The 22,376-nt window shown below is 44.0% G+C and overlaps 1 protein-coding gene across 3 annotated transcripts; it reads left to right on the forward strand.

The window, feature by feature from the left end:
• On the forward strand, positions 315–20,438 carry HDDC2 (HD domain containing 2). Of its 3 annotated transcripts, none has more exons than XM_021088683.1 (6): positions 315–467; positions 1,823–1,944; positions 3,904–4,006; positions 9,254–9,322; positions 15,869–16,007; positions 19,490–20,438. In XM_021088683.1, the coding sequence occupies exons 1-6, from the start codon at positions 381–383 to the stop codon at positions 19,762–19,764; spliced, it is 795 nt and encodes a 264-aa protein (XP_020944342.1). In that variant the 5' UTR covers positions 315–380; the 3' UTR covers positions 19,765–20,438. The 3 variants fall into 3 exon arrangements, with proteins under 3 accessions (XP_020944342.1, XP_003121268.1, XP_005659270.1); XM_003121220.6 differs by having other exon boundaries at positions 19,667–20,421; XM_005659213.2 differs by having other exon boundaries at positions 19,853–20,025.

Here is a 22,376-nt window from a genome sequence, read left to right on the forward strand (position 1 = left end):
TTGGCATAACGCTTCCCCCGCCCCCGCCACACTCCTCCATCCCCTCTGCCCCTCCCCAAAGAACTGCAATCCCTTTAAAAGTTTTATGGAGTTGAGCAGAGCTAGGAAACAAGTAAAGTACACCTAGATGCTCACGTACAATGTCTGCCATGGATGGTGCAATGCCCAGCGGCAGCCCCCAAGGCCAGGAACGGAGAGGACTGGATACAAGGGTCACGGAAAACCAGAGGGAGGAAAGCAAGGTGGAAGCAAAGGCAGAGAAGGAAGGGGGCGGGGCGGGGGCGGGGCGGGGAGGAGCTTCAGAGGGAGGGGCTTCGGTGGGTGGAGCTTCAAGCGGCTACCATCGCAGCCGGCTCCAACCTGTCGGGATTGGAGGCCGCATGGCTTCTGCTTCCTCCGCTGCGGCCCTTTCGGGCCGCGGGGCCCGGAACCTGTTGCAGTTCCTGCGGCTGGTGGGGCAGCTCAAGGTGAGCGAACGCCGGGAGGATGGTCTGGGGCTCGGATCGCAGCCGTGCGGGGAGAGGCAGGGGCGGGCCTTGGGACAACCAGACTCCCCTCCCCGCCTGGCGCGGCGCCTGCCACTTTCCTCCGTTTTCCCCGCCTCTGGGAGTCGGCAGAGGGAGCCCCTCGAGCTGGATGCGGTCGTGCGTCTGGTTGGGGGGCGAAGGAAGCGAGTCCAAGGAGCTGGCGCGGCCGGGTTGCTGGGGCCCACCCCGGGCTGGCGGGAGTTTGAACCGCGCTGTGCCCTGCGTCGGCCTGGTGCTCGGACTGGGCCGGCCCAGGAGGCCTTTCGAGAGGTTTCTGGAGGGGAGCCGGCGCGGTGATGTGCGGGTACCTCGGTCCTGGCCCCTGTTTGCCCCGAGTACGTTTGGGGCTCAGCGACCCCACAACTGGGCGAGTGGGAAGAACGGGACCCACTGGTCTTGCAGAATTTAAGTGGAATGCCTAAAACCTGTCACACAACCACAGAAATAACAAGACTTTTTCCTCCTTCCTTCCTCCCTCCCTCCCTCTCTTTCTTCCTTCTTCCTTCCGGCGCCTGCTGGCACGTGGAAGTTCCCGGGGCCAGGGGTCGAACCCACGCCACAAGAGCTTTTTTTTTCGTTTGTTTTTAAGCAGAGGATTTTAAGTAGTACACACTAGAGTTACATCACAGGGGTCCTCCCCACCCCCCACGTCCCGCCACAGCCAGTTAATGATTTTGCCGAACTTCTCCAAGTTCAAAGCGTTTTGTTTCATGCTACTATTACTATAGCTTACAAAATTCTTTAGAAATATAAACTCCTGAGGAGAAAATACAGTCTCACAGGATCATATTGGGAGCTGAGCGAAAGGAAGCGTCATGACTGGCGGAAGCAGTTAGAAATACCTTATTCTTTCTGCTTCAGAATTTGGAAGTCTGTCACTTGTTCAAAATCTGAGCTTTCACTGCAGTGTTTTCTACTTGTGTCCAATGGTTGTCTGAAGCAAAACTTAACCAATTCTTGTAGTTTGAAAAAATAAGATACTTTACAGTTTTGTTTTTATGTCTAAGGACTTGTGTATATTCTGTACTTCAGTGCATCCCTAACACAAAATAACTCGACTGTTGGACTTCTGTGTTATACTTGTGAATTATTCTTTCTTCTCTCTCTCTTTATCATTCTCTGACCTCACTGGTTTGTTTAATTCCAGATGTTAATCATTTAGGTCAGTTAAGCATGTTTTGATATGTGCTGAAACCATGACCCTGCCTCTGTGCCCTAGTCCCTGGACTTCTACTGAAGAGCATGGCAGGTGGTTAAAATACCGATTTTTATGAATTTCTTTCTGTTTTTGTCAGAGGGTCCCACGGACTGGCTGGGTATACAGAAATGTCCAGAAGCCAGAGAGTGTATCAGATCACATGTACAGGATGGCAGTTATGGCTCTGGTGACCAAAGATGAACATCTTAACAAAGACCGGTAAGCTGTGAACTTTGGTGCTGTTAGGGTCTGTGAGTATGCATGACTCTTCATGACTAAGACCTGTGTCCAATGTCCAGTTCTTATAGGCTAGTTTATATGTTTAAAAAAAAAATTATTTGAGTCAAACCACAAATGATACAGTTTCAAGATGTAGGAAGGGGAGCTTTATGCTGATTGCTTCATTTGCTGTAAACTGCACTCTGTATTTTCTCTTGGCAAGTGAAAGAGCCTGCCTTGGTCTCAAGGAAACATAAGTGTGATATAAGGGTTTCCTGGGCCTTGAAGGTAAGTGTCTTATATCTAAAAGAGTATTTGTACACTATATACTTTTTTTTTCCTTTCTTTCTTTCTTTCAGGGCCATACCCGTGGCATATGGATGTTCCCAGGTTAGGGGTCCAATCAGAGCTACAGCTGCTGGCCTACACCACAGGCATAGCCACACAGGATCCAAGCCGCATCTGTGACTTACATCACAGCTCATGGCAACACTGGATCCTTTACCCACTGAGCGAGGCCAAGGGATTGAACCTGCAACCTCATGGTTCCTAGTCAGATTCATTTCTGCTGCATCACGATGGGAACTCCATACGCTATATACTTTTATCCAGCCCCTTTTTGAATAGTAGCACTTCTTGGTGAAGTGACTTTGGAGTGGCATGTACAGGAAAGAGCTGAGAAAGAGATAGCCTCTTCCCCTTCATTCAGTCAACACGTGGTTAAAATGCTTTTTTGAGCATTGGTCAAAGTTTCCTGGCAATACAATATAAGATAGTAAATAAAATCCAGATTTATACGGGCCCAAAGTGGCTTCTACACAAAGCACACAATAAAGTATGTTAGAAAGTTACTCTAACAGGAGTGGTCACCTCTTCTTGGGTGATCTTGGTGGGGTAGGGGGCAGAATCTGAGGTAACCTCTAAAGGGTTCATCAGGTAGCGAAGTAGAAGGCACAGCATTTAAAGAGAAGGGTGTAGAAACCAAAGTTCTGATGGTAGGAAAGTAAAGGTATACTTTGAAAATGGTAAGTAAATCAATTTGGTTGCAGCAAAGTTTCCTGAGGCATTTCAGGGTCCTGTTATTCTATAGATGGTGTAGAACTTAGAAGATTTTTTTTGTAAATAGTACAAGATGAACATGGTGTCAAGTGCAGATGAACTTAAGGATAATCTGAGATTTGAACTAGATTAGAGAGCAAGTGCAGACAGGGCCACGTATGCATGTATGAGGCCTTGTTCTCCCGTGGAGATAGGGGGACATAACGGTGGCCCTCCAGGGCATTTATCTCTTGAGCTGCTTTTATTGTTTTGATGATGTTGATCCTAATCACTAAACATTATCACTAATAAATATAGTCATTTGTTGAATAACCAACATGTTTCCAGGAAGATAAATTATCCAATTTAATTTTCACACCAAACTTAAGAAGTGCTATTACCTTTTTTTTACAGATGATAAAACGAAGGCTGCAAAACTTAGCATTTAAAAAAATTAACTCGGCAAAAGTCACACAGCTAATAGATGTTGGTTGCTGGATTTGAACTCAGATCTGTCCAACTCAACTCATTTCTCAAGGGCCTCATTTTGACATCTAATTGGCAGAATGATTGTTTTTGAATTTTGTATCAGTAAGTAAATGCTATAACCAGATCACCTCCTGGCTTTTTAATCTAAAGTTCTCAACCTTTTAAAGTGATGTTTGAGAAGCCACCTATCTTAAAAAAAAAAATTCATGCTAACAACTTCCCTTGTGCTCTCATGAATTGGCTGAATATTAACTAGCAGTTTTGATTCAGAACTGTTGGAGGCTGACATAATTACTTTAGAAAATACTGCATTAAAATACTCTGTGAGTCTGGAGAGAGAAAACTGTATTGTGTGACTTCAAAATAGTATAGAGAAGGAATCTGTAGTGAATATAATTCTGTGTAATTATTCACTATTTCTTGCCTGGTCAGATGTGTACGCCTAGCCCTCGTTCATGATATGGCAGAATGCATCGTTGGGGACATAGCACCTGCAGATAACATACCCAAAGAAGAAAAACATAGGCGAGAAGAGGTCAGTGTTGACTGTTGACTCCACAAAAGACCACCAGAAAAAACCTTTGCTGAAACAAAACTAAGTTTATCAGACTTAGTGTAGTCAGGGAGAGTACCTCCTTGGCAGAGTCTTAGTGGTGCCTCAGAGGGAAGGTTAGGGGAGGGTGTTTATAGATTTTTAGGGCCTGGGCTGGAGGATGTTTGGATGGATCTTACAAGAAAGGATACTGCCTTACAAGATGGGATTGCACAGAGCGTAGGACATAATAGCTTTGGGTTGCTAGGGCTGGTGAGGCAAGGTCTAACAAGGGTCTTGAAGAGTAAGCTGTTAGTGCTTACTCTATTTTGGATGGTTTACAATCTTATCTTCCAGAAGTAAGGATTTCTTGGAATAAGCAGTGAATTGGCTTTTGCTTGTTCTAAGCCTTGTTGAACACAGGATCAGGACATTATGTTGCCTTCAGTTCATGGAGGGGCAAAGAGAGACCTGAACACAGGACACTGATAGTATGGCTTTCATTAGAACAATGGAACTAGCTGGAACTCGAAGGACTGCTCCATGCTAATTAAGCTTTTTAGAGAGAAGCTCTATAAACCCCAAGAAAAAATCATTATTATAATAATGTTGTAAATTTTAAATTAAGTTTTAATTTAGTACTTAAGAGTAAAGAAAAAGTTTTATTATTAAGAAATAACATAAATAAAATGTTGTTGATGTGGAGTCTAAACCCGGAGCCCAGGAACTTAGAGGAAGACGTATTGGAAGCAGAGACTGGAAAATCCAGGGAGGCTTTTTTTTTTTTTTTAAATGCTAAATGGCTGGTTCCCGGTTCAGGGGTTGCTGCAAGCTGCTTTTATTGTAGGCCAGAGAGATTGCTCCTAAATGTTTAAATCAACAGATCCTTCAGCAAGATGGTTTAACAGAGTAGGTAGGCATTAATAGCTATTCTCGGAGCTGGGGCTAGAGCTCAGCAGCCAACAGCATTTTTGCTCCCCCAGAGGCAAGAAGATCCACAAGGAGTCAGTCTAGGCACCAACACACCCTAAATATGGGAGCAGAGGAGACAGCGTAAGGAATGTGTTCTTCCTGTAAGCGCAGGTCCAGAACACGAGAGCATCCTGACAGTCTGTAAAAAGGGAGGAGCTAAGGAAACGTTTCTCTATGGGAGTCTGGATTGTGGTAAATAAAGAATCCCTAGGTTGACTGGCACTATTAATACAAAAAGGAACCAATTAGCTCAAGATACTGAGCTGCAGAAAGGAATTAGCCCCGAAACAGAGGGTGTTGACTAATGACATTTGACAGGGGAAAAGAGGAGGAAAAGACTCCTCAATTGCAGAGCACATTTCAGAACGTATGATGGTATCATTCAAGGGTAAGTCTAGACATTGTGGAGGAAAAATCACACACCCAAGTATCAGAGGGTGATCGATGACACGCCGAGGAAGAAGACACACAGCCCCATGCAGGCACACAACGAATGTGAGGTCCACCCCAGAGAGAAGCAGTTCATAACCTTCTGAAGGGAAGATGGTCTATAGGAAGGATCTCCTTTCTCTGACGTGACAGACACTGAGTCCTGGCTAGTGACGCCCCCTGGAGGAGCATGAAGGGAACCACACTCAGAATGCTGCATCTTCTTGGACTCTTAGCTTATCCTGTGGATATGTCAATAATGCAGAGCCTTCCTGGCCTTATTAAACCTCCCGGCTGCTGCCCACTCCTGAGCCACAGGAGAATAAATAGCATCTTCAGAAGGGACAGGGGAAACATAAAGAACCGCAAGTTCTTGGACAAGGAACCAAAGGTTGGGGAGCACTGGTCCTTCATTGCCTCTTCCTGCTGCTAGTTGGGATTCAGGAACAGAGAGAAAGATCTGGGAGGTGAACATTTCTTTATGCAGATGGTGTTTTTGCACAAGATTTGGATGTCTGAACCATGCCTTAAGATAATTAAATGAGAGGTTCTTGGCTCCTCGAGGTGGAATGCACATAATGAGAACCAGGAAGTATCATTTGCCCCAAGGCTAGCCAGCTGCATCTGGAAGGCTTTAAACTGGAGTGGGAGGGAGGGAAAATGCTTGAACCTGGAAGGCTGATTGTCTTGGAGGAGACTAGGTACTAAGATGAAAGGGAGAATCTGGGTGTACAAGAACAAATTTTGAGGGGCCAAAAGTAATACTTGTGGTCTGATTTTATATATATATAGGTATGTGAGGGTTGAAGTTGCCAAAGAGCTAGAGGTTAAAAGAAAGAGATTATTATAGGGGGTGAACATGGTAAAATGGAGAAAGTGAAAAATATAGTGAACATTTTATAAAGTGCTTATTCTGTGCCAGATTGTGAGCACTTTGTATATGTTAACTCTTTAATCCTCACGATAAGCCTTTCAGGTAGGTACCACTTAGGCCCATTTTACAGATGAAAAACTGAAGGAGAGAGAGGTGAAGTAACTTACTCAGGTTCCAGAGCAGTAAATAAATGGTAAGGAGGGTTTCAAATCCCATCTGAATCTATATTGTCATCAACTATCGCACTGCCCAGCCTCACCAATGATGTGGGAATTATGAAGACTGCTTTCTGGGCACTTGTCACAAAACTGACACTGACGTTTGCTGAAAGCTTCATTCTGCTCAGAACTTCAGGCTCATTCTGGACATGCTTTGCTAACAGGAAGAGGCTAGGAAATTACCACTCTAAAGCTGTGTGTGAACAGGGACAGGGCTGACCATCAGGAAGGGAAAGTTTAGCATCTTCAGCCATGTATCCTAGATGTTAGCAAAGTCGATTTCAGAGGGCTCATTAAAAAAGGTAGGCATCATTCTGTGGCATATGCTGCCAGACAAGGAATAACAACCAAGGGGTCTCAAAATGCAGTTCTCATTATATAATAACAAATGACATCAATGAGTTTAGATCCAGAATATCATTCTCAGTTTCAGGACGGGAGCAAAAACATTTGTTTGTTGGTTATGTTTTGTTTTTTTAAAGGACATGGTGATTTTAATCAATAGGAAGCTTATTAATAAGTCAGTATTCATATGTGGGTTCCAAAAAACACTTCAGCCCTGAGCTGCATTTATAGAAATAGAACATTTAGTATGATGGAAGCTCTGATTCCACTGTGTTCTGCCTGGGTCAGACCACACATCAATTGCTGTATTCAGTTCTGGCTGCATTGCTTTAAAGGAAATAAAGTAATCCCTTGTCAAAGCAGGACTTTTATATTCGTATTCTAAAAGTTTAGATTTTGACATGTCTCCCTGCATATGTTATTCAGTTCATTCTTTTCAAACAGAAGCAATGGGAACACTTGTGTTTCTGGAATAGTATAGAGAAAAGTGATGTATTTAGAAAGACATTTTTATTTTTTTTATTTTTTATTTTTTTATTTTTTTTGTCTTTTGTCTTTTTTGTTGTTGTTGTTGTTATTGTTGCTATTTCTTGGGCCGCTCCCGCGGCATATGGAGGTTCCCAGGCTAGGGGTCGAATCGGAGCTGTAGCCACTGGCCTACACCAGAGCCACAGCAACACGGGATCCGAGCCGCGTCTGCAACCTACACCACAGCTCACGGCAACGCCGGATCGTTAACCCACTGAGCAAGGGCAGGGATCGAACCCGCAACCTCATGGTTCCTAGTCGGATTCGTTAACCACTGCGCCACGATGGGAACTCCTAGAAAGACATTTTTAATTCTTGAAAATGCACCGTACTTTCTAAAGTATTTTGTTGAGATTTATGAAAAAGAAACAAAGGAGAACGCAGATACAAAATACCCTAAATCTCATTCCACTAAGAGTTGTTTGATGCTGGAAGCACATCTTTGACCCTGACCAGGATGGTTTGCTCTGGAAGTGGTTGTATCCTGTTACATTTTTTTTCCTCCCTGTAATAAATAATTATAAATGCAAATATTCATTTTTATTTTTATTACTTTTTCCCATCTTGCCATTTGAGTTTATGTAAGACCTTTGCCACTTTTATATAAATAACCACTTTGCCGAAGTGATTCTTAAAACCATATTACTTTCAAGGAGCATAGGCTCTGGTTAGAAGAACTGTAGCAGATTAAAAGGCATGGGATGAGGATGGTGAAGGAATTGGAAGCCATTGGAGAGCAGGTTGAAGACCTCATGCACACCCCAACCCCGCAAAATGTGATATTTCAGGATACCGAAGCAGCATCGAAATGAAGGAAGAGGTGGAAATGAGAGGGGCTTCTGGAACTTTGGAGAGTAGAAATATGAACCAAACCTCCTCCATGCCCTTACTCACTCATCTCCGCTTTTCTGTGGGTCTTGGCTCTCGTAGGCCCCATTTGTGGCTCTTCTGACTCAGCCTCCTCTGGGCACATCATGCAGAGGGTCCCCGAGTGGCTGCTTTGAGTTACATGACTATCCCTTAGACCAGTCGCTGGCTGCAGAGATTCCGGCCCAGCTGGTCAATGCCCACCTGTTTGGCATTATGTTTTTGTGAGGGAGGGAGGAAGGCTGGAGAGGTGGGGTTCGGTATAGTGGAGGGACCACAGGGATGATTTTCAGCTTGATATAACAACGTCCTTTCTATCCGTGTGCCCGACACCCATGTGGGCAGCCTCTTGAGGTGCTAGGTTCCCACCACAGGACGTGCCTGTGGAAGGAGGACAAGCAGTGCTCAGTGATGCTTCTGGAGGGTTTGGATACTACACGAGTGGTTTGGCTCATCATGCCTCTTTTCAGCCCTGTGAATCTGCGAGTTGACTGAATGCCACCTTGTAATTTCTTTTATGTTAATGACAATGGCTGCCCATTTGTGTAGTGCTTTACATTTTGCAGTAAAAATGTATTAATAGAAAATGAACAAATGCTATACAAAAAAATGTCCTTGAGCTGTGCAATTCAGTGTACTTTCCTATTCTCCCCACTCAGGTTTGTTTTGAACTCTAGTATGCTTATCATTGAAATTCACGTGGCCATCTTGCAATTCATCCACAAGATGTAAAATCCTTGGCCTCACTTCCGATGTTTCTATCATGGTCTCGTACCCTCCTCTTGTCCTTTTTTGTGTCTGGTGTGCTGCAGGTCACAAAATAGGTGCATATGAATACATATACTTATTTATTTGATGTATACCACTGCCTTTCTTGTAAGCCTAAATATTTTCCAATGTTCTGCTGCCCCTTTGGGAGTTATGTGTAAGAGTTTGAATCCATTATTTGGTATCTTTAGATGAGTTGTTAACTTAGGTCATTGTGAACATGATTAAAAGAATGATTTGATATTTCAGGAAGCTATGAAGCAGCTAACCCAGCTCCTTCCAGAGGATCTGAGAAAGGAGCTCTACGAACTTTGGGAAGTAAGTATATTGGATGGTTTGCTCTTTATCGTAACTGAATATAAATGGCTCGTCAGTGTTTTAGTTGATTTAAATGTCTTAACAAGCTGTCTCTAACTTGCCTTCTGGGCTGTATCTGTTTCTCACTCTTCAGCTGCTGTAGGAAATTCTCAGAGCTAATAAGAAATTTTTCTTCCCTCCAATATCCCCATTTCCCTCATCATCATGATGCCTGTATAGATACTGACTCACAGTCCCTGGATTTCCTGATGCATTGCTCGCATCCCCCACCCTGCTGCACTCACACCCTCTTATCCGCCTCTGGTCCTGGTAGTTCAGAACTGGGTTCCCACCTCACCACTTCCTGCCAGTGACCTTGGGCTCATTCCCCTCCCTGAGTTGGTTGCCCGTCTGTGAAACCGCTCAAGGTTGTTAGGGCTGAGTGTGGTCCAGGGGAAGTGCTGCCATGAAGCCCAGCATAGAGGTGGGCCCTGTCAGTGCTGGCCCCTCCCCAGTGCTGCTGGCAGCAAGGCCTGCCTGGCAGGGTGGCTGCAGGGAAAGGGCTGAAAGAGCATGGAAAGCCCTGGCACCCCCATCACTCCGCCTTCTTGTGCTGGTTTCCATGTCTGAAGGGAGAGCAGCAGCAGATGAACCTAACGGAGTCCTCTTGCTTCGCTCCTCTACTGCTTACTCTGGACTAGCCCTGCCTCCCACTCTCACTTTTCACTTTCCTCCAAGGCCCTGCTCCCTCTTGTCTTCAGAGCTAAAACTAAAAAATGCTGAAACCTGTAACGGTTCCGGCTCAGGATATAAGATGAGAGATTGTGGACCTTTAATATTTGTCAAATAATTGGTGATAATTAAATCTGGCAAAGTGTGGTGTGTAAGCAGAGCCTGGCCCAGGTGGTGTCTGTTATTGGATGTAACAGAGTTTCTTCAGGGGAAAGAATCCCTGGTTCCAAAGTCTGTACTTGCCAGTGAAGTGTTGGAACACTGTGAATTGGGGAATAATGGGAGTGGGTTGGGTTGCAGTTTTAAAAAGAAAAAAACTGGGAGTTCCCGTCGTAGCACAGTGGTTAACGAATCTGACTAGGAACCATAAGGTTGCGGGTTTAATCCCTGGCCTTGCTCAGTGGGTTAACAATCTGACGTTGTGGTGAGCTGTGGTGTAGGTCACAGACGCAGTTCGGATCCTGCATTGCTATGGCTCTGGCACAGGCTGGTGGCAACAGCTCCGATTCGATCCCTAGCCTGGGAACCTCCATATGACGTGGGAGCGGCCCTAGAAAAGGCAAAAAGACCAAAAAAAAAAAAAAAATCATTAAAATTCATTTGCTTGAAAAAAAAAAAGAAAAAAACTGTCCTCTGCACTTAAAACACTAATCCCGTGTGTTACCTCCTAAGGAGGAAAGACCCTTATAATTTGAAAACATTTTATGAGAATTTGTACTCTGTGCCTCCTGCTTATGTAAACATGGTGGCAGTTTACCTACTGAATTATTTTCTTAGTTACCCGTTAACAACTGGCTGATAAAGTTTACTGCAGTTTCCTTTTAATTACTATGGTATTTTCCAAATGAAAACACAACAGTCACTTAGAAAGACTTTGGATGTAGAAAAATATAAAACACAGGCATGAAATGACTTGACACATCCCAAGCAGACAACAGTTTTATGATCTTGTTAAAGTCACTGGTTGAATTCTAAGCTTGTTTAAGAAGATCTCAGCACTGCACACAGTGGCCACCCTGGGGTGTGGCTGTGCTCCTTTAGAATTGTTCCTGCCAGGCCAACCAGCAGCTTGAGAGAAGAGGGCAGTGGGCTAATGTGCTGGATCGTTGGCACTGTGGGATGTGTCTGACGGGTGTAGAGGAGAAAAATCATGAGCTTTTTTAACCTTCTGGCATGAACCTCATCATGGCATGCTGTGAAAGGATCAAGGAACTCCGTTTTGTTTTTCTATTAAGCGTCAGAGGGGAAAATTGAGGACCATATGAATAAGCAGCAATACATTTTTCAGACAGGACTATGAAATTTGTTCATAGAAATATTATCCATGGATTTTAAACTCTCCTTAGTCAGTTTGCACACCCCTGTGAGTGAAGTAGCTACTTCTGGGTCCATAGGGGGAGATGAGGAGGGACTGCAAAGGTGCAGACTGAGCACAGATTCATGTCCATGTTTATTCTCAAGAGAAGTGTGTGTGCGTGTGTGTGCGCGTGTGTGCACACATGCACATATACTAATGGGTGTGTGTACATTTAAGCTTATTGGGGGAATCACTAAACTAAAGAAAGAAAATGTATATCTGTAACATCTAATATTTTGTGAAGAGGGTTTTTGGACATTAGAATTGTCCCTACTTTCTTTGATCATTTCTCCCCATCCCATACTTACTAAAACCTGTTATTTCAAATATAATTAACACTCGTGTATGTTATATATGAAAGCTGTTAAGAGAGTAAATCCTGAGGATCTTTTCATCACAAGGAAAAAAAATTCTTTTTTCTGTTTCTTTAAATTTGTATCTGGTGTGGATGATGTTCACTAAACTTATTATGGTAATCGTTTCATGATGTATGTCAGAGAAATCATTATGCTGCACACCTTAGACTCATACAGTGCTGTCTGTCAATTATATCTCAGTAAAACTGGAGGGAAACAACCTGTTATTTTCAAGAGCGAGGGTATCACTCTCTTTCTATACACAAAACATGTTTTTCACAGCCTATAGAATCTTGTGACAAAAAAGCCCAGCTCTAGGTGGTGTCTGAGAAGAAGATAATGTTCTCTCTCTCTCTGATATGGGTTGAGTTTTGTCCCCCTGAAGTTCAGGTGTAGGATTTTTACAGAGGTAATGAAATGAGTTCAAATGAGTCATTAGGGTGGGTCCTAGTCCAGTATAACTGCTCTCCTTATAAAAAGGGGAATTTGGATGTAGAGACACTTGTATTGGAAGAATGCCCCATGAGCATGAAAAAGGCCTTCTTTGAGCCCAGGACAGAGGCCCCGGGGCAGTTCCTTTCCTCGTAGCCCTCAGAAGGAACCAACCCTGCCAGCACCTTGATTTCCAGTTCCCAGCCTCCAGAACTAGAGGGCAGTAAATTTCTGTTGCTTAAGCCACCAGTTTGTGCTTCTTTTGACATTAGCCTTAGAAACCTAATTCTCTCTCTCTTCCTCGCTTTCTGATACTATTCAGTAGCTACTTTATTATAGTCTTACATATTTTTTCATTGTCTCTATAGTCTGTCTTTTTGGCTCTTTGTCCTTTTTGTATGGTTAAAACTGAAAACCTATTTCTGACTCCCTTATTTTATGGCTAAGACTACGGGCTAAAGAGCTTGGCCTTGCCCAAGGTCTCTTAGCTAGTGGGTGACAAAGCCAGGCCACAAGCCTGCCTCTTCATTCAGCGTTTTCTTTATGTCATTATGCTCCATGTTAATTAATTGAACAAGCATTTATAGTTCTGTTCATGGTACTGTGTCAGTTACTGATTAGTAGTAGGAAGAGACTCCTCATTTCTGGGGGCTGCAGTAACAAATCACTGCTAGCTTGGCTGGCTTAAAACAACAGAAAATGTGTTGTTTCACATTTTCTGGAGGCTACAAGTCCAGATCAAGGAGCTGGCAGGGCCATGCTCCCTTAAGGCTCTACAGGAGGCCCTTTCCTTCCCTCTCCCAGCTTCTGCTGGATTCCTCTTCTAGTCCTGACATCCTTGCCTCATAGACATGTTGCTCCCGGCTCTGCCTCCATAGGCAGCTGGTGTTCTCCCTCTGTCTGTATCTGTGCCCAGGTTTCCCTCTTGTAAGGATACCAGTCATTGGATTAGGGTCCATCCTAATCCATTGTGACTTTGTCTTAATTTGATTACATCTGCAAAGATCCGATTTCCAAATAAGGTTACATTCATAGGTTACAGGTAGACATGAATTTTGTGGGACTACTATTCAATAGAGGACACAGACTCTCATGTTAACTTTAACATTTTTTTTTTAATTTTATTCCCCATCCCCCTTTGCTCTTCCTCTCTTTTTTTTAATTTTTTTTTATTTTTTGTCTTTTTGTCTTTTGTTGTTGTTGTTGCTATTTCTTGGGCCGCTCCCGCGGCATATGGAGGTTCCCAGGCTAGGGGCTGAATCGGAGCTGTAGCCACCGGCCTACGCCAGAGCCACAGCAACGCGGGATCCGAGCCGCGTCTGCAACCTACACCACAGCTCACGGCAACGCCGGATCGTTAACCCGCTGAGCAAGGGCAGGGACCGAACCCGCAACCTCATGGTTCCTAGTCGGATTCGTTAACCACTGCGCCACGACGGGAACTCCAACTTTAACATTTTTTAAATTCCGTATCAGTACATTGGCTTCTGATTTACAGGGTTCAAATACTGGCTCCTCTGTTTACTAGCTTTGTAGTCTTGGGCAACTTACTGAACCTCTCTGTGTCTCAATGGCCTCATCTATAAAATGGCGTTAATAATAATATACCTGTTTTATAGGGTTGAATGGTAATTAAATTAATATATGTAAAGCAGTTAGAATATTGTCTGACACAAAGTACGCTCTGTTTTTTTCTGACTCCAGTCCATATGTTCTGATTTTGACTTAAGAAAATAGGGTCCTTCTGTACCAAGGGAACTCAGAATAATACTAGTTACATAGAAAATGCCAGTTGATTGGTTTCTGAAATGTTAATCACTGCTATTCACCACTATAAATAGCTCTCAGCACAGAGGGTCACGTCTAGTGAAAGCAATTAAATACCCTTGACTATAATTTATCTTTTGCCATAGAAGTATGAAACCTAATTTCAGCAAATCAGGAGAAAACATTTTCATTTTTTTTTTTTCTCAAGTTTTCACAGGAGGATGTCCATCCTACCCCCTGCATTTCACTTTAAGGAAATATCCCTTTGAATCCCAAGGCAGAGCAGCAGCTGCTCCTGTCTCCTGCCAAATGCCTGGCACACCTGCCTGCCCTGGATTGTTTCCCAACCTACAGTTGAAGATACAGTTGGGTTAACAAGTGCCCCTTAAAAATGTCTCCCTCTTCTCTCCTTTGAAGTACAGGAGCATATTTTGGTGGGGAATTCGATGTATGCAACATGAAGGTCCTGGGTCCCAGAGGGAGAGTCACTAGGAGGTAGGAAAGTGGAACATGCAAAAGATAAACTTTCCATATGTGTCAACACTTTAGTCTGGGCCAACCTTTCCCCGAGGGAGAGGGAGGAAACCTTCAATCTTCCTCTCCTCTCCACTCTCCTCCCTTCAGACTCTGTTTTCTCCTCTCTCTTCCCTTCAGACCTAGAACTTGTGTTTCTTTCCTGCTTGAAATCCTTATCCCTCTGCTGCTCTGGAAACCCTAGTCTGAGCTGCATCTAATAAAAACCAAGAAACCTTCAGTGATTCACGTCACATCACCCTGCCGAGAAAGCATGACAGTTCATTATCAGAGCACATCTGGGGTGGAATTACAAATGAGCCTTTGCAGGGAAATCAGTTGGGAACACTTTAGTCTTAATAGAAGAATGGCTGTATATTGTATTAATTGGGGCTTGTGGTTCTGTGACAGGTGTCATGCTCTAAGAAGCAGACTGCCTAAAGCTTCCTCTTTTAGGTCTGCACTGAGGGGGGAGGGACCAGTGGGAAGAAGGTAAAAAGCTGCCCCATCTACCGTCTGCTGCCTTTGCCGCCTCCCCACCACCAGCACACGTGCATACACGTTGCGTGAAGAATCCCCAGACCCTGGCTGTATCCTCAAGGGTCAAAATCCAGGAGGACTTGATTACTTCTCTCTATTTGGAAAGTAAGGACAGAGATTCCCAGTGTAGAGTAGTAACGAAAATTAAATGAGCAAGCTAGAAATTAACTTCAAAAGGAAAAGGAAACTGGACATTTAATGGAGAGAGAGATAATATGAGAAGCATAAGATGGAATGTCAGCTTGAAGCTTAAAAGACAGACACCACTTGGGGGATTAAATAGTAGTAATGATCCTAGAGTTCCCGTTGTGGCTCAGCCACTAGTATCTGTGAACCCGACTAGTATCTGTGAGGGTGCAGGTTTGATTCCTGGCCCTGCTCAGTGGGCTAAGGATCTGGTGTTGTCATGAGCTGTGGTGTAGGTTGCAGACATGGCTCGAATCCTGCATTGCTGTGGCTGTGGTGCAGGGTGGAAGCTGCAGCTCCAATTCAACCCCTAGCCTGGGAACTTCCATATGCCACAAGTATAGCCATAAAAAGCAAAAAAAAAAAAAAAGAATGATCCTGAAGACAAGTTACAAAAGGAGGAAGAATGCTTGGCAGCATACATGTGAACAAATGAGACTTTGCAGGCATGGGTGGAACCCACAGACCTGGGAGCATGGCCTTCCCACGTGGAATGCAGGTATGCGCTGTGGAGTTGCCAGTGAAGTGTCTGTGACGGGGCTGGCTGTATACAGTGGAGAAATGAGGCCAGTACAGAATGTGCCTTTAACTGTGACTCCAATTTCAGGTACCAGAAGCAGAATTTTCCTGGAATAACCTGTCATGCAGCCCTAACCATGCTGCTTCAATTGTCCCTTTACTTAGGAATATGAGACCCAATCTAGTGCAGAAGCCAGATATGTGAAGCAGCTGGACCAATGTGAGATGATTCTTCAGGCGTCTGAATATGAAGACCTTGAGAACAAACCCGGGCGACTGCAGGACTTCTACGATTCCACGACAGGTACGCAGTACTCTTTTCAGTCAGCGTCACTTTCGTTTTGCTTAATCACACCCAGTGAAATGACTAGCATTACGTCAGTGATGCTAACTCTTCCACCCTTTTCATATGGAGCACCTAAGAGGAAAACATGGGATTTATGGTGTGAGGCGACCTAGGGCGTGGGGGCATTACCACCCTGGAGTCTGAGGGCCAGGTTCATGTCATACATACTAGCTGTGCGCCCCGGGCAGTCTCCTGGCCTTTCTGTGTCCTCTGAAAAATGGAAATCATAACTCCCTACTTAAGTCATTGGTTGGTTTTGAGATTCAAGAGAGATACGTATGGGAAAGCGCATGGTGCGTTATAACCTGTAAGTGCTTCATACATGTGAGGTCATATATGGTAGAGGTAGAAATAGAAATTTAAAAAGAGATAACTCTTTAGAGTTCTCCCGTGGCTCAGTGGGTTAAGGATCCAGCGTTGTCACTGCTGGATCCTTAACCAGTGTCTCAGGTCACTGCTATGGCACAGGTTTAATCCCTGGCCTGAGTACTTCCAAAGGCGTCAGGCGTGGCCACATCACCCATCATTATAGCCCTTCAGAGCACAGCCCTGCAGTCAGACTGCTTGGGTTTGGATCCTGGCTCAGCCACATACAAATTACAGAACCTCCAATAAATTACTTAACCTGGCTCTGGGCCTTTGTTTCCTTATTTTTAAATCAAGGATAATTACAGGATCTACTTAATAGGGTTATTCGAGGACATATGGGAGGGCTGGCATGAAGCCTTAGGCCCCTTCATTTTGAAACAGTTTCTCGGGTGAGGAGCCCATGTGCTGCACTGTGACAGCAGACATTCATGTTGCTCCCTCTCTTCCTGGGGAGCTCTTCAGGCTCAGCTCAGCCTCCATTTCTCTAGGAGTACTGGTAGAGGCGGCCTTTTGGGGACCTCTCAGGACCCTCATGTGACCTCACCAGGTGGAGGAAAGTCCCAGCTCCATAATATGCTCTCAAATATGATTTGCATTGTAATGAAGTTGATTCGATTTTCCTTCTCTCTTTTCCTTTGCCTGAGACAAGGCCATCATTATTTCTGTAATGGACTCTTGTCATAACCACCTAATCTAATCTGCCAGGCTCACCGGTTCATCCTGCATGTCTCAGTGTTTTCCTCCTTTGCATATGTAGGGATCATCATACCTTTGTTTTTCAGATGTCTGTGGCTTTCCTCTTCTTTAAAAATAAAATCTTGACACCTTTTAAGTGGTCTAAACAGCTTGCAATCTAGGGTCACTCAACTCTGGTTTTCTTTCTAATCCTCCCTGTCCGAACCAAGTATTGCCTTCTTTTGTTCAGTCTGCCCATGGTCTAGAGCTTGCCTTGGTGTTGTTATAGTCCGACTTGCATCTCCGTAATGATGTTCCTCGTTGGGTTTCTTTCCACACCCCTGTTTGCTCCCTCCACCCTATAATAAGCTATTTGAGGGCAAAGACCAGCTTTGTCTCACCTGTCCTTCACATAAGTGATGCTCAAATGGTTCTTACCATTTCTTGCCCTCTTTTGGAGCAGAGTGGTAGTGGTATTTGACTTTGGTTAAATAGAATAACCTAAACCAGAGGGTAGCCAACCATAGCCCTTGGACCAAATTGGCCTGTTGCTTATTTGTGTACAGTTTTATTGAAACAGTCACACTCTTTATGTATTGTCTATACTGCTTTCATGCTATAGCAGCAGAGGTAAGTAGTTAGTAACAAAGACCAAATAGTTCACGAAAGCTAAAATAGTTATTCTCTGACTCTTTTAACTCTTACATTTAGAATGGATAAGTAATGAGGTCCTGCTGAAGTAGCACAGGGAACCATACCCAGTTTCTTGGGATAGACCATGACGGAAGATAGTATGAGAAAGGGAATGGGTCACTTTGCTGTACAGCAGAAATTGGCACGTTACGAATCAACTGTAATTTAAAAAAGAAAAAAAAAAAAAGGTTTCTTGCTGTCTTATAAGAAAGGATTGTGTTCCCTGATAGCACATTTCATCAGTAAGGTAACAAACACACAAGTCATGTTTATGCAGTGATTTGCATTTTAACATTTTATCTTCTATTTTGATACATTCACAATGAAAAATAGAAAATGAAACATGAGACTACTAGTAGAAGGGAAAAATGTGGGAGTTGAAAAGGTTGTCTAGTATAAATCCACACTTTATTGAGGAAGAAACTTGAGTCTAGAAAGAGGGTGACATGCCCACACAAATTTTTCACTTGCCCTTTCCATTCTGGTGCACTGCTTCTCATTAAATACAGCTATATACACATATGTACATTCTTTTTTATATTCATTTCCGTCATGGTCTATTCCGGGCGCTTGGATATAGTTCCATGTGCTATACAGCAGGACCTTGTTGTTTGACTGAGTTACTTTGCTGTACAGCAGAAACTGGCACAAAATTGTAAGTCAACTTATTCTTTAATAGAAAAGTAATTTAAAAAATATTAATTATGAACAATGTGTAACTGATGGAAGAAATGGTTTCTTACCATTTCTCGCCCTGGTTTGCACCAGGGTGGTAATGGTAGAAAACGTAAGAAGTAGTCAGATTCTGGTGTGCTTTTCAGTACGGAGTCAACAGGGTTTGGGGGCGGGGGTTATAAGAGGAGTCCAAGAATTTTGGACCGTCCACTAGACAGGAAAGATGGGGGAAGAAAACAGGGACTCCAGCAGCCCAGGGAAGAAAGTGTTTCAAGAGGGCAGAAGTAGCCATCAGATGTAGCACCATGGAGCTGACCTGTGTCCTCAGGAAGAGCAGTTTGGTGGAATGGTGGTAATAGTTTGACTGTGTGATCTTACACAGTGGGGCAGGGGGTGGCCTGGAAGCAACATGGAGCATGGAGGATAGGCCCCAGGCAGGGTGGGAAGGGCTGTGAGAGAGAGAACAACAGCCACTGCGGGAATGGCGGCAGGGAAGCCTGTGTCCTTAGGACAAGCCAGGTGTCAGGGCTAGAAAATGAAGGAAACTTCTGAGAAGAGACTGGGCACACGCAAGCAATGGAGTAGAGTTAAATGTGGAATGAACAGTAAGCAATAAAAGGAGCTGACAAGAGAAGAAGTGATGGGAGCTTCACACTCCCCGTGTGCATATAGCACAGCAGGAGAGCTTTGGGCTTGGTTGTTGCCCTGGGCAGATATCCAGGGAGGGCCGAGGAGCAGGGAAGAGGGCACAGATTAGTGGGTGCAGTGTAGATGTTTCCATTCTCATTTGCACCAGGGAGAGCCTAGACCTCCTGTTCTTCCTGCTCATCTTTTATATGTAGATGCTTTGTTCCCCTCAATTAACTGCAGATTCAGAATGGACAGAGGTTATTTTCAGTTTTCTGGCCTCTGTCCTCCCTGAGTTTCCCTGGAGTTCCTGGTAGAGCTATTCAGAAGCTACCTGGTGAGGTTTCCCCCAGCTCTGCCTGCATAGCTGTCCTTTGCCTGATTCTCATCCTTATGCCCAGGAGCATGTGGGGTGATGAAGAATCAGCTCCAAGTGGTCCCCTTTCCAGGACCTGCAGTGGTATCTTCTGTGTCAGAGCGAAGTTTGGGTCAGATCACAGAACCAGCCCTGGCAAGCCCCAGGATCAGACTGGAGACATTGAAGTCATTATCCTTTCCTCCATCTTCTTGTCTTGAAGGAAAATTCAGTCACCCAGAGATAGTCCAGCTTGTTTCTGAACTTGAGGAAGAACGAAACGCTAACATAGCTGCCGCTGCCAGTAAACCAAGCTCCTGAGATGTTCTCTACATTGCTGCGCTCCTGTTACAAACGTTTTAGTTTTCCGTTTCATGGTATTGTGTTTTGCCACTGTTGGTCTCTTGAGATGTACGTCTGTTTATTTTCAATTGCCTGGACTCCAGCAAGAAATGTTGTACATACCACTGGGGCAATAGAAAAAGCTACAGAACAGGATGTGGGCATGAAAGTCCCATGGATGAAGACTTGGAGGGTGGAGGGCTTTTATGAACTAAATAAATACATTTTAAAACCCTTAAACTTTGGAATATATATTGGAGATTTTAAGTCATCTTATTCTGAGTTAATAATCTCTGTCCCTGAAGGCCAGATTCATTGAGCAATAGAAAATTTCATTATGATTGCTTTTAAGAAGATTCCTCAGCTGGCTTAGTGATAAGGAGCCAGGACAAACAAACGCATTCTCCTGTTAGATGAAATGATGCCTTATTCAAATTCTGTAGCCAGATTTTAAATATCCCTTTGATCTGCTTTAGGCCCCCGATCATAGACTTGTAAACCTGCTAACTGGTTCTGCCCCTTTCCTTGATCTTTTTTGTCATTTGGGAATATAAATCTGGGCATGCACTTTCAAATGGCATTTGTCTTCCTCTGTTTTTCCATGGCTGATTGAAAACCTTCAGGCCTTGGAGTTCCCATCATGGCTCAGTGGTTAACAAATCCTACTAGGAACCATGAGGTTGCGGGTTCAACCCCTGGCCTTGCTCAGTGGGTTAAGGATCTGGCATTGCCATGAGCTGTGGTGTAAGTTGCAAACTCGGCTCGGATCCCGCGTTGCTGTGGCCCTGGTGTAGGCCGGTGGCTACAGCTCCGATTAGACCCCTAGCCTGGGAATCTCCATGTGCTGTGGATGCAGCCCTAGGGAAAAACAAAACAAAACAAAACAAAAAACCTTCAGGCCTTGATTATAAGACTATTTATCACCAGGTGAGAACTATATAATAAGAGTTTTTACTGGGCTACTGCACCTTATGGAGAGAATACATCGAACCTGGTTCTTCCCCTCATTTCCCTTTCATAGGATAAGTAATCTGCCTGCTTGCCTTTAAATGATGCCCAGCCACTGAATGGTGAGGAAAGGAAGGCCACCCATGCAAACCTGCTCTGTAGTTTGGTGGGAGCATGATGCCTGTCCCTTTAATTCAAATGTCACTTTCCATTTGAAGTAGGCCTTTCAGGCTAGCATGGTGAGAATTCTAGGCAGCGTTTCTTTGGAAACTTTGCAGTATCCATGGATACCCAATCTGCTGGAAGCAAGGTGCATGATCTCTTCAGCAGCAACACACACATGTACATTGAGCTGATCTGCACTGAAAAGAGCAGTGCTGCTCTGCACCGAAATGCTGTTGCATCATAGCAACAGTATGGGAAAATCATAAATGGCTGACAAAGTCTGGTTATTGTTGAAGACATGGTTAGAAGGAAAACAGAACTACATCCTATTAGTATTTTGGAGTTTTGTTTTTTCGTAGCATGAAAACATGCATAGAAAATAGTCCCAGATAAAGTTTAAGTATTTATAACCAGAAGATTTTTGGTGGCCCTGCAGTTTTATTTGGGATGTTTGCCTGCTGTAATTTTCATAAAGCCATTCAGAGACTTTGGAAGTCCTTACTGGGTCAGAGTTAATACTAGTTACAATCATTATCTCAGTCTCACGTTACCTACCAAGCGAGGGTTCACACTCAATCCTAGACCTTCCTTACTGAGGTAATATATTTTAAAACAGAAAATGTCATGGTATTATAAAATATCCTTTAACAAGGACAAAATGAAGATCGATAAAAGAAGATAGCTATTCATCAGCCAATGTCTACACATGTTTAAGCATTATCACTTTACTGGGGTTTTTTTTTTAGTAAGAAAGTTGTGCTACTTGTCTGAATTGGTCTTCTGAATAACACACCCTAGAACTATGATGCAAAGTAAATAATTATTCTTGGGTTGAACTGTGGTTTACAAACTGGCTCCTCTACACAGAGGGCAAAGGAGAGACTGAAGAAGAGGCCGACCACTCCAGATTGGTAGGTGGCAGGCTTATAAACAAGGGAACTTCCACATAATGAGGCTTATCTTGGGCTACCATAAATCAGGATCTCTGCATCCACCTGCCAGAATCTTAAGTTTATATGGAGTCCTTAACTGGCTTCAATCCATCATATGTACTGCCCAGATGGTTTTGAGACAGGCTGGGACTTGGACCTTTGGCTGCAGTGCTTACACCTGGACAAATGTCTCCTCCAGCAGCAGAACACAAAAGGAACTATAAGATTCTAAGAATAACTCTGTACATGCACAGCTGGGGCAAATTATGAACAACAAGATACAAAAAGACCAAAAACCCAACTGCCAGTTCTGAGGTGCTGGAGCAAAAGCACGGTACGTGCACGATCCCTGCACACAGCATCACTGAGGAGGTAGGCAGACCACTTAGGCTACCCCTCTAGCCCACCCCATGGATCCACCCTACCCACAGCCCATTTAAGGGACAAGGTTGCCTCCCCTCCTCACCCCAGGAAGTGAGCAAGGGAAACTGTTACTTGTTTTTGTTTTGGGTTTAGGGTATGTTTTTTGATTTTCCTTTTTTTTTT

This window comes from Sus scrofa, chromosome 1, assembly GCF_000003025.6.
Source record: "Sus scrofa isolate TJ Tabasco breed Duroc chromosome 1, Sscrofa11.1, whole genome shotgun sequence".
NCBI classification, from domain to species: Eukaryota; Metazoa; Chordata; class Mammalia; order Artiodactyla; family Suidae; genus Sus; species Sus scrofa.